Below are 13,626 nucleotides of genomic sequence, written 5' to 3' on the forward strand. Positions count from 1 at the left end.
TGGCTTAAATGGGTGGATTTCTCAACGTTTATGTTTTTTTTTTTACTTTGAAAAAATTTAAACGAAAAGCACGGTAAAACTTTAAATTGAAGAAGGCACTGGAGGTATTTTTTCTACTGAAATATTTTCATTTGTTTTTCAATTACATTCCTTTATTGAAGTTAAAACTCTGTTTTGCATTTGCACAAACACTTAACTTTTGGGTTTCATGCAAAGAAGTAATTTGTTTAGCTGTAAGAAGGGGGGAAACGAATGTTTCTTGGTAGAGAATTGGTTCTATGAATCTAAAGTAAGTGCAGATAAAGAAAGGAACGGTGCATGTGATCAGTGACTTTTTTCCGGTTTTAAAACACATGAGTAAATGAAGATTTATTCTTGCTGACATGGAAGTTAATGGCTTCTGATTGAATCTTTTCAATAATGTATCTTATTTACATCCCGAAAAATTCAGCTCAAACCTATTCATAATTTTTCGGTTATCGTAAACCGATTCCAATTTGTTTGTTTTGTTTACCTTAAATAAGAACTAAAACCTTCCTAAATGTTTCACCTTAAAAAAAGGAAATTGTTGTCCAAAATAGTTTTAAAAGTTGTATGGATTGAAATTTTTCATTTTATTTTTCTCGCGCTTGACAGGTTTTGACGAATTTTGTTTAGTGGCATCATCGTAATTAGTTTATGAAAACATGGTCACGATGAAAAGTGTAGTAATAATTAGCAGGAAAATCTTTCCATGACTGCAGATATGTATATGTACATGTGTGCGTGTGGTGTGTGTTTGAGAGTATTGTGCATATGAGTATTTTATTATTATTATTGTTATTAATTTATTGAATATTCAATAAGGGGATTTTGAGCAGCTTTGATTGATGTCTAAATTAGGTAACGATGTTATGAATAATGTTTAAAAATCGATTGTTTTCCAAAGCCAGAACTCTAAAGTACGTGTTATGAAGGGAGACTGTTGGAATTTTAATTTTAAAAAGTGTTATGAAAGAGTGGTGTATCAAAAAAAGAGGTAAAATTTAAAAGTTCTTGACAACGCATGGACAATAAGAAAGCATCTTCAAAATCAAAATATAATAATAAAGTAATGCAAAGATTTGAAAATTAGTATCACCTCATGCTATGTGATCTGCGGATGCTAGGATCTAGAATTAGCTGATTATAGTGTTCTAAAATTGCAGATATATTTTGGTGTTATTAATTTTTTGTATATGCTCAAAATAGTAAAACTTCTGAACAATTGTTTTTTTTTATTTAGGTACGAACGTTATTCGTCAGTGGTTTACCGATGGATGCAAAACCGAGGGAGCTATATCTTTTATTTCGGGCTTACAAGGTAATTTTTGCATACTAATATTTTTTTAATTATTTACTGCATTGTTTTGGATTAAGGTTTTAAGCTGTTAGTATTCATATATTTTAACGTTTTTTGAATTCAAAAACTCAAGTACTTCTTTAAGGCTGTATTTTTGAATGCAAATTTCGCGTACTAATGCTTGGTTTTTATTTTTTACAACATATCAAATTTGTGTAAATTTTAAGGCAGCAATTATTAATTGTTTTGATTGTAACGTTTTGATATTAATATTTTGTTTTATTAATTACTACGTTGTTTTAATACTCTTAAGTAGTCAATTTCCATATACTTTAACGGTTTAAGAATGCATCAAATCTGAATTTATGTATCCTTTTATGTCCATTGTTTTGTATGTTTTGCTGGTATAGCATGTGTTTCAAGCATTATTGTAGTAACTAGCTGGTAAACAACGTTGAAAATGCATAAATTGGCAATTGTTAACTGTTTGCTTAACGAAATGTCTTGTCACGAATTATGAAAAACGTTTTGACTCTTAGTTCCATTTTGCCTTTGTTGTTAGCTATCCCCTATTTTTATATTGAAACTGAGATATGTCTGCACTTAGTTGCATTTATTTACATTCAAAAGAGTACGTGTCTGCAATCAGTTGTTTCACACTTCGAAAGAATAGTCATACATTTTTTTCTAAATTTAAATAATCATTTTCTTCGCACAGAAGCTTTAATTGATAGAAAGACTTAAAATTATTTCCAGCTTAAATCTACTGACAAAGACGTTTAGCTGAGATTTGATAATCACTGATTGTATATAGATTTATTTTCTTATAAACACGGCTTGTTTATAAAGGAAATATTGCCGTAGTGTAGTATGACGGGATGTCCATTATGTTTGTGTATAAACTATCATTGAACGAAATCATACAGAGTCTCTGATGAATAAATATGTGAGTGATGTAAGGAAACTAATTTTTGAAATCAGACAGTAGAAGTTAAAAGTATGGCAGACGAGCGTAATAATAACTCGCATATTGCTTACGATTCTGTCTGGCAATAAGCAGAAGACTTGATAATTCAGATTGCATTTATCGAGTTAGAATGCTGCCAAGCGAAATTAATGACAACAGTGAGTGAAACAAACACAAGGCGAATCTTTCATATTTTGATATACAGATTATCTATGCGGCTTAATTACAGCACAGAGTTTCTCCTGCAAAAGCTTTCCAGATCAATTAACCTCTAGCGGCAGCAAACAGTTGGCCAGCCCAGATTCGCAAGTCAGGTTATAAATTAAATAGCTGGCAAAGCTCAGTTCCGATAAAACCGAAGACCTAATTGAGAAGGAGAGGAACGCGTCGTGGCACGTGTCACTTCAAGGCAAAGTGTGATATAATTGCTTTTCAATGTTCGCAATCGCGTGTAATTAATTTAAAACCCATTTACGAGGGCATTGTTCGCTGGGGGGCGCCTCCAGACTCTGCAGGTAGGAGGTGGGGATCCGGGCCACCTTTAATGTGGTTAAGTGCTCGATTAATAAGATTCATTTTCGATGGATTTTGTTCTCTCTCTCTCTCTCTTGGAACTTGTTACTCTTCGGCGAAGTGAAGTTCTTCAGGCTTCCTACTAATTACGTATTCCATGCTAATGGGGCAAAATTGAGTTAACACTCAAGCTTCTCAAAGAAGTATCAAAGCTATTATCTAACCCATAGACAATGGATCTCCCTCGATTTTATTTATTTTTTTTTCTTTCCATGAATACAGATTCTGAGCTTATGATTAGCAAAATCATATTAACCAATAAGAGTTTTTTGGGAAATATGTACCGCGGGATGAAGCGGGATTCTTTTGAATGATTTGCGTTCAACCAAAAGAAATTTATGAAACAATATGAAAAGTTATGTTCTAACGAAGATTAACTATATGTGTAAAATTGGATCGAGTAACTAGTTCCTTATGAATACAATTAACTTCCAAAGATTAATTTTATTATTATAAGAAAATTCAGATGCTATTAGATGAGCATTGTAATGAATATGTTTTTGATTAGTTAACCCTGCTTAAAAAATGTGGGGAGGTTAATATTCCATATTGCATTCTTACATAATTCGTCTTCTTAATGCACATCTTTCAGTAACATGGGAGTAAAGAGAATATTTAAAATCACGTGACTTGCAATATACCAATGAAAACGAAAGTAAAAGATCTAAGTCTAAATCGTTTCATAGTGAAATAAAAAATAAATCTTAGTTGCTAAAAAGCGAAAAACAGAAAAAGAAAACGCTTAATTACGTCAAAATCAGTTAAAATGAAGTGGATGTGTACACTTACCCGTTGGTACATAAAAATAAATAAATCTTATAACCTCATAGCAGTAATAATGTACTCGTATGCGATTTTATGCGTAGTCATTGAATTGCTTCGTATTAGAATCGACATACTTGATTAGAAAAAAAAGGGCAAAAATATTCTTTTTTGTGAAGCGCGACAGCAAAAGTAACCGCTGTACAGTTTAGGTACTTTTTTGCACAAGTTTCTTAAGAACCTAAAAGGTACTTTCATGTCTATCCCTTCACCTGTTTCAAGAATAAAAGTCGATGAAAGGTGTATTTTAGAAAGAAAGAATGGAAGAATTTAAACTACGGATGTAAAAATGTTAACTTTACCTAAAGCTTAAAGAAAATATTTCTTAAATAAAGACCACGTTATAAATTAACAAAGAATAACAAGGATAAAAAATATTTCATTAGAAAACTGGTTATGCAGTGACACAATTTCTGTACTTATAGTCAAGTAAGTTTATGTATTAGATGTCTAAGAATCAGCAACCATTGATACAAAATTCAACAAAATACTAAATTATACGATTTTGGAGATATGTTATTCTGCACATTTCCTGAGCAATGTAGTGTTTTAGCATATTTGTTTTTAATTTTAATTTTAATTTATTATTTTTTATATAAGAGTAAGAGTATAATAAGTATAGCATTCTAGAATAAATTAATTGCCAAAATGATCAAAAATGTTTAATTGATTCATAAACATAGCTTCTTAAAAGAATCAAAATGTAGTCATGTAGTAACAGGAAATATACAACGCTGTTTAGTACAAATAAGTTACTGAATATTTCTTTTTATTGCTCAGCACAAAGGTATTTATTTATTCCACCCTAGTGGCAACCGCACGGCTTTGTCCGTAGTAGAGAATAAAAAGGTCTTTTGGTTCACCTGTATATTTACAAATATTGTATAATGAATTTCTCGCCAATTGGCTTGCTCATGTTAAGGTTCCAGGTTATGACAACTTGGTAATTTACTCGTCCATCTTATGATAATTTTGTTCAGGAAAATGTTCTTAAAATTGGAATAGAAAAAAAAAAACAAAATCGAATTTTCGAAAAATCACTTCGACGTGCACACCCTCTACTATAAACTAATTATGTGCCACATTTCATGAAAATCGGCCGTACAGTCTAGGCGCTATGCGCGTCACAGAGAGCCTGACTGACAGAGAGAGATCCGGACAGAGAAATATCCAGACAGAGAGACTTTTAGTTTTATTATTAGTAAAGATAGTCATGCAGGTTCATTCTTATAGTTAAGGGAGTTTCAAATTTAAATGTTAAGCATTAGTAAATAGTTACTACTGAATTCAAAAAAAAAAAAAAAAATCTGGAAAGTAATGGGCCATGTGTTGTCCAAATACATTTTACGTTATACATAAAAACATTATCACTAAAAGTACTGAAAAAAGTATTTTTTTAAAATCTTAGACATAGCTGCTTATTCAAATAAATGTATAATCAATTGATGTCACCTCAAATAGGTATTATTCATTATTCCCAATTCAAAGTTCTTGTATATCAAATTTAAGGTAACATTAATATTTCTTTTTCATGTTCTAGAAACAAAATAACATACTTACTGTACTAATTTCCCGGTGTGTAACCAAACTGGTTTTAGATTAGAGAATATATGAGAGCAACAAAAGGAATTCAAATCCTTTCTTAGTTAAAGAAAAGAAAGCTCATCTAAGGAAATAGCTTTCCATTACCTAAGCTAGCGAAAGTAATGCGATTTTGTTCTCTGTAACGTGTCTCATAGTGTCTTTATTAAGACACTCTAATGAGTGTTTTTCAGGTCCAACTTCTTAACGGAGCATTCCTAAATGAATGCACACAAAAACACAGAAAAGTCAATGGCATTAGACGTTCCTCCGATAAAAGAGAGAGAAACCGACCATAATTAAAGACAGAGCACCCTCTTTTCTTCCCTCCATATTCCTTTTGCTTGTTACCAGTCTCATCGGTTTTCCAATATGGTAGGAAGTCTGATACAGGAGATGACCGGGACTGTTGCTAACGAAGGGGTGGCTGAGAAATTTGATAACATCAGGACAAGACGGACGCGTAATTAAAATGCCTTAATATCTTATTTTCCGTGGGGAAAGAAATTAAACGAATGGAAGAAAAAAAGGGGGAAAGATAAGGACGAAGATCATTACAAAGAAAAAAAAATAGATTAGTAAAGATCAAGATAGGGTTTTTTTTCTTTTTTTTTAAATTTCTGTGTGGGTTCAACAAGAATAATGAAATACCCATGCTTTGGTGGGTTCTTTGATGTGGTTTTTTAGATTCGAGCTCAAACTTTTAATAACAGCCAATGTAGGACTTTTATTTAACCGAAAATAGAGGAAAATCGAGAAAAATGAGAGATCATTATTGAGCGGGAGTAATAAGAGAAGGAGTTTGTTATCTATATCTTTTACGGTGGTACGGAAGGTAAATTTTGGATATGTTTGTTCTTTTAAAACTTGCCCTAATGCTAAAAACCTATAAAATATTTTTTAAACTTGGTTCATTTTAAAATGTAAAATAATATTCCAAAATACTTTAAAACAATAATAATAATAATAATACAATAATAAATAATGATAAGTATAATAACAATACTATTAATAAACAATAATAATAATAATAATGCATGCTAATAATGATAATGATAATAAGGATGATAATGATAATGAGGATAATGAGGATAATAAAGATGAGGATAATAAGGATAATGATAGTAAAGAATACTGATAATAAGGATAATGATAATAATAATAATAATAATAATAATAATAATAATAATAATAATAATAATAATAATAATAATAATAATAATAATAATAATAAGGATGGTAATAATAATAATAATAATAAGGATGATAATAATAATAATAGAAAGAAGAAGCAGAACAGCAGAATAATAACAATAACAATAATAATAGAAAGAAGAAGTAGCAGAATAGCAGAATAATAATAAGGATAACAGCTAAAATAAAAAAGATTACATGTGTCATTCATATTAAAAATACAAACGTTTATAACTCTTTCTTCTGTTTGGTACATAAATTGCTCACGTTTTTGTGAAGCAATCAGAAAATTATCGATCTTTGTCATTATTAATAATACTGAAAATTATATTTTAGCTGTTATTACAAGATATTTTTTCTTTGCACTTTTTGAACCGGATAACCAGTTAGCTGATCAGAATCCCTGTAATTTTCCCCATTTTTGAGCTAAAATGAAATTTTTAGAATTATAGTTTATTTTTTTCATTTTCTAATCATAATCAAAAAATTCCTTCTCTGTATATATACTACATTTTATGTCCGTTCCGATAAAGTTATTTTTTAGACAAAAAACTTGAGGCTTAGATTTTTTTAAACTTTTTTCTTTCCTTTTTCTGATCGAGTTATTCTCTCGAAATGTACAAGAGGAGAAAGCAGATATATAAACCGGGCATGAGACCTACACACATACATGCACTTTCCCACTTACTTCTTTTCTTTTAATATTTTGTTTTCGTTACTTGTTCATTGTTTTACGATACAATAAGCAATAAAAGTGATTAGGCTATGAAACTTCAATGTAAATACGAACACGATGAAATATAAAAGCAAGTCCCGATAATTTTTTTAAAACTATCTCTATCAGCCGCTTAGAAATATAATATACACTTTAAGTCAACTATTTTTAAAAAAGTACTGCCTTTGTTTACTAAAAGTCAGGCGTAAAATAGATATTTAGATCTACGAAATTTTCTCTCCCTTTCAAAGTTTTTTTTTTTCCTTACACTAGCTCTCAAATTCGAGAAATCTAGCAAATACGGGTGACTCAACTATTATATCAATGCATCGTGAAATATGGTAATCTTCCGGATTTAATATTCCATATATTTTCTCGAGTATTATTTCTATTTTATTATCTACATAAAAACATTTCATACTTCAAATTGTTTTATTTTTTCCCTTTTTTAGTTAAATATTTTTTTTTCTTTTCGAGTTAAAAATCAATCTTCTATGGCTTAAGAGCTTAGTGACATAATTAGAAGTGTGATCAGTACTATGGCGGACGCAGATAAATTAATTCATTAATTTAATTAATGTCATATGCTCTATTGAAAGATGAAGAGATTTTTATGATGATACATTGTATCTCATTTAAAAACTGATACTGAGAATTGACTTATCTATTTTGTAATGACATTTCTATTAAAAACTCTCATTCTTTTTTTCAGGGCTATGAAGGATCCCTCTTAAAAGTCACAAGTAAAAACGGTAAAACATCATCGGTAAGTATTAATCGAAAACTTATTAAAGCTACTTTCAAAACAATTCTCATGTTGAAAAAAAAACAAATCCCTAGGATTAATTACTCATTTTTACTGTTGCATATCCCCAGATATTTCCCGAAAGAACGATACAAGGGCGCAATTCTAAATTAATTAATTAGCCAATACAGGCTCTTAATTCCGTTTTCCCTTCGAACAAAATGCTAAATTAATTAGAAATCTCAGACTCGTCCAGTGACTAAGTGGGCCCATTGTAAATATTTGATACTTTAATCACTTAATTGCAATTTAAGTGGGAGTTTCGATGGAAAAAAATACATCGATGCTAATGAAACTTTAGTAATTATTATTTTCACCCTTTTTCTAGCTATTTTTTAGTTATTTTTTTTAAAAACATAGCCTGACATTATGTTTTTTTCCTAACGACAGATATTTGTTTCATTTTAGCCAGTTGGTTTTGTAACCTTCACTACTAGGGCTGGTGCAGAGGCAGCGAAGCAAGATCTACAGGTAAAGGACTTTTAATTAACTCTTTTATTTCTAGAAGTGTTAAATTAGCATTTTCGGTATACGTATTGAACGACATGAATCTGGGGAATTGATTTTAGCCATTGTCATTAATTATTATGCTTTCACTTTTCAAATTTCGAGGTATATGGTGATAATTTTAGAGCCTAAGTTACAATATTTGACCTTTAAAGACAATTATGAGACATATATCAGATGAAAAAAAAAACCTGTGATGAAGGTGGATTACTCTTTAGCCATTTATAAATTTAAAAGGGTTTAAACGGAAGCAATTTAAAAAATATATATACACCTAAAATTGCAAAGAAAAAAAGTAGTTTTACTCAAAAATATTTTTTTTCCCCATTTCAGTAGTCAAGTATAAAAAAAACTATCTCTGAATGGCCAATTATTAAACTACTTTCTGTATCCCATAAAAGTCACAACTGTAGTCATTGTTTTGCACTTTTAAAATTAGTGTTTGTGTCTAAAGATTGATGTTTGCAAAAAAGAATCGTTCCGTTTTTTTTTTTTTTTTTTTCTAAATTTATTTTTTTAATAGTAGTCAACAGTAAGTAATAGTATTATTTTTAATGTTCAAAATCTGTTCAAACAATTTTAAGCCCAACCAAAAAGAATTCAAGACTAACTATTTGATTAAAATACGAGTTATTAAATAAAATTAACAAAAAATAACGAATATTTTTGCCGGATTTCGAACAAAATTTTATTTTTTAAACGAAATGAGTTAGAAAACATTTATTTGCTACTTGCTTGTGTTGCACATTTAAAGACAAATTTCTGCTCATACGGAAAACTGCTAGCTTGTGATTAAACTGCTTTAAATGTTACCTTTTCATTAACTATTCCTCTTGATGTGAGGATTTAGCCCCTATACACTTCCTTCAATACGCCACAGTGTGAGTGTGCATGAGTTGCCCATATGGGCGAGAGTATGGGCTGTATGTATGGGCTGAGTATGTAAGCGTGAACAAGACCATTGATTTTTACTTCCTTTTCCAAAAAAGAAAGTATTGTATTCGCGAAAAAATTTTCACTCAAAATTTGGCCTTAATTTCCATTTTGCTCACCCCCGAATTGATGTTGAGTTTTTTTTTTTTTCAACGCGACCACACGCAGATAAGTGGCCTAAGAACGTATATAGACACTCGAAATATCCATTTTGACATTCCCCGAGTTAATTACAACGATTTTCTCGTGACGTCTATATGTACGTATGTATGCATGTGCGGATATGCGTATGTGCGTATCTATGTCGCATAACTCAAGAACGGTATATCCTAGAAAGTTGAAATTTGGTACGTAGACTCCTAGTGGGGTCTAGTTGTGCACCTCGCCTTTTGGTAGCATTCGGGTGTTTTTAAGGGGGTATTTTGCCCCTTTTTGGGGGAAATCATTGTTAATTTCGATGTAAACTCAAGTGGTGTTACAATTTGGCGGACACTTGGCAATGTATCGCCAGTTTTTTGGTCGCCTTGTCGCCAACTTGGCGACAAATTTGGCGATTTTTTCAATTTTTTAAATTTGGTTTCAACTTGGCCACTATTGATGATATTTAGGGAGTAAACTATTGAATCACATTAAAATTACCAATAATGGGAAAATGACATTAAATTGGAGTAAAAGTAAGTCATGTGAGGCACACGTCAGCTCGTTTTTTCCTGAGATGAAGCTACTTTTTCATCCATGTAATCATTTAAATGAATATACATTACTTAAGATAAGCCAATGTGACAAGCCTTAGTCCCAGCCTTCAGTAATGAGACGCATGATGTCTGAATTCATTAAAATCGTGCATTGAGCTATACGAAACCGTCACTAGCTCAAACAACTCTCGCGGTCGACTTCTTTGGAATAATAATTCGCATCTCGCAAAAAACGCCAGCGGGGTCCCAAACAAATACCAAAACTTCCTAATAAGCAACGGAACATGAATATTCCGGCTACATTTGGGAGGAGATTCAAACAATGGGGTTATACCCAAGGCGCCAGATCCATGAGTTGACATCTTCATCCATAGTTTTGCATATTGTGCTAGAAAAGAGCCGTTATAAGATTTCACGCGTGAGAACCAGTGTGAAGGGTAGCGCGAACAAGACAAAATTAAAACGGTAAAGTCCATAACATATAATGTCATAATCTCTTGGTTAAGGAGATACCAAGAAGGCCGCCATTTTTAAGCGAGATTATAGTGAATGCTCTTGAAATGGAAGCATTAATATAGCAATGAATAAGAAACAATGAATAGGAAACAATGGATCAGAATCATTTTTAATCTTCTTCGGTGAAGAAAATGTTTTTGTGGTATTGATGGTTTTATGAATATTTAGACTTAATACACGTTTAATAAAATTATGAAAATAGCATAGAAAGAAAAAAATCATTTACGTTTAGGGTTTTCAGACTTGACAACCCCCTCCCACCTTTAAGCCTACCGTTACCTTGAAGGAACATCGAGACCAAAGAACAGAAAAAATAAGAAATTCACTCTTTACCCTATCTAAATTCTAAACTCTATTATTGTATTTTTTTCAACACATTAAATACTTCTCTTAATGCAGCTAGCTAATGGGAGTTTTCTTTTGGTTTTCTAAAGTATTTCCTTCGAATGATAAACAATGTATGAAACATGTAGTATACAAGAATAATCATGTTTTAAGAAATTAAAAATTAAAGAAACTTTCGGCGCTCTGTTTAATGAATAGCAATCACGTGTTTAACCCCTGGCATAGTTTCCCCAGGGATCCCAGAGTTTGAAGGCTTCGGATCTGTGTTATGGAACAATGCATCCTAAGATTATGCTATATTTTTAAATTATTACCTAGAAAACCTAGAGAATGAAATAGATGGAAATTACATTTCTTTTATTAAACTTAAAACGCATAAAAGCACTAGTTGAAAAGTTGGCATGCGTAATACATGTTAAGAAAAACTAAAAAAAATAGGTAATCATAAACAGCCTGTAGTATGTCTTAACACAGATAAAAGAAACTGTATGTAAATACAAATAAGATCGATAAATGAATAAGAATAAAGAGAATGAAATAAGTTAAATTATTTTTTTACTAGTATTAAAAATATTTACTAGTAATAAAAATAATTACTGCAGTAATACGTATAGGTAGGGCAAAATAAATGTATGCAAAATTGTAGTTCTGTATGAAATATCTTAGCTTTAAACGCGTTTCCCAGAACATAGCTTAACATATACTTGACAATATATCAAATGCAAACAACACTGAATAACATTTTTCTTTAAAAAGAAAAGTGTACTGATAAATTTCAGTTAATAATTGAAAATTCTAAACTTGAGTACTGTGTCTCATATGCTCTGTTAATATGTACCACATTCTTAATGATTAGTATATCATAACCAACAACAAAAATTAGGTCTGCTAAGCAACTAGAAGCTTTTTGGGTTTTTTTCTTACAGGACTGTTCCTTTAGGAAATATAAACGATTTCCCTTGATTTATAACATAATTATTTTATTATTACATGTCATTCACTTGAACTTTGCTATATGAACTTATTTCCAATCAGTTTTAAATAATAGAAAACATTTAACTGTAATTACCAGAAGAAAGATTTAAAGTAGTCATGTTTTGCTCATATGAAATGACAATCATAATAATGTCTGTTTTGGATCTTTCATTGTTATTCGATAGCTGCAGCAGCGGACTATATTTTTGTGGTAAAGTGCCAGTCGATGCGGGAATGTTCATATTTATGCGATATAATTTCTTAAATAAAACAACTGACCACACATCATGTTTGTTCCACCGTTTATTGTGTTTAGGGGTTGCAATACCAAAAATTGAATACCGGTATTCAGTATTTTTAAAACGTGATACCGCAATACCGGTCTTAATACCGGTATTTGAAATTTCTCAAAAATTGCTTGAAAACATATTGTTTTGTTGTCACATTTCATAATTTTCTACAAAAATTGTATTATTATGAAAACATATTGTGAACAAATATAAAATGAAGGAACAAATGTTATAATAAAAAATCAATACTAGTAAAAAACATAATGCATGTATTGAATTGTCTCTAAGTCTGGAACTCATTTTAGGGCTCAACTTTCCTACAGTTGAAACTACTCTTCCTGAATTCATGCAGCTCGGTGGTACTGTTAACAACGCGTTAACAATACTGTTAACAACACCTCCTCTAATTTAATTGCCTAAAAGTATTTTATCTTCAAAAAAATCGATCTATTGCATGTCATTTTTTAATAATTCCTTTTGTGTGTGTGTTTGTGTTTCTTTCGTATTGTGTGTATTTCTATTATTCTTTTAATTTAAAGCTAGTTGAAATTTCTTTCCTAAGAGACGATACTTTTCCAATATTAACCTTATTTTTTCTTGAACAGGATGGGTTTGTGTTTACTTTTAATTATCTCTCTGGTTTGATATTGACGATAAACTTGACTAAATTTGATCTTGTTGGTTTCTCTTATTCGTTTTAGCTTTTTTCCTCCAAGTTCTTTGCAATTATAATTATGTAAATATCTGAAAATATCTTTGAATTCGTGGAACATATTTATGCTATTCCTCTATGCAAATTTTAAAGGCAATGTATAGTTTCTAAATATTATCTTGCCAAGCATGAAGCCAAACAGTGAGACGGCACAACAAACCAATACTGGTGCCAACAAATTGCCATTTGTAATGCTATCAAGAAACGGTTTTTGTCAAAATTTAGTACAGTTTAGACAATTTTTTAAGGAAAAAAAATCAAAAAGCATTCCTACAATTGATGGTTTGAATAAATTGTTCATTGGACAAGAAGGGGGGAGGGGCAATCAAATTTACACTCGAAATTAACTTTCCCAAAGGGGAGAATGATTGATCAGGGAAATGGAAAAAAAAATACATGATGCACAAAATACTTTTGTTTAATGATATTCTATTTAGTTCATGCTTTTGAAGCTAAAGTTTTACATCAATAGATTGGTTTCGGTTCTGTGTTATGCGAAAATAAATGTACATTTAAAATATAAGTAGATATTTAATGAGTTAAATTGAGAGAAAATTCTTGAATTAAAACTATTTATTATTTTTAGTTAATACCGAAAATACCGGTATTTTCCTCAGCAAATACCGGTATTACTAAATTGCAAAATTTGCTCGAAATACCGGTATTAGGCATACC

General features: G+C 30.7%; 1 protein-coding gene across 1 annotated transcript in view; it reads left to right on the forward strand.

Moving 5' to 3' along the window:
• The first annotated feature begins 1,270 nt into the window (after positions 1–1,270).
• The window catches only part of LOC129217144 (RNA-binding protein, mRNA-processing factor 2a-like), a 46,793-nt gene continuing 34,437 nt past the window's right edge, over positions 1,271–13,626 (forward strand). Inside the window, exons 1-3 of the mRNA XM_054851403.1 lie at positions 1,271–1,342; positions 7,886–7,939; positions 8,387–8,449. Of these exons, the coding sequence (XP_054707378.1) occupies positions 1,295–1,342; positions 7,886–7,939; positions 8,387–8,449 (165 nt within the window). The 5' untranslated portion in view covers positions 1,271–1,294. The remainder of the gene's footprint in view (positions 1,343–7,885; positions 7,940–8,386; positions 8,450–13,626) is intronic.

This window comes from Uloborus diversus, chromosome 2 (genome assembly GCF_026930045.1).
Source record: "Uloborus diversus isolate 005 chromosome 2, Udiv.v.3.1, whole genome shotgun sequence".
Classification (NCBI taxonomy): Eukaryota; Metazoa; Arthropoda; class Arachnida; order Araneae; family Uloboridae; genus Uloborus; species Uloborus diversus.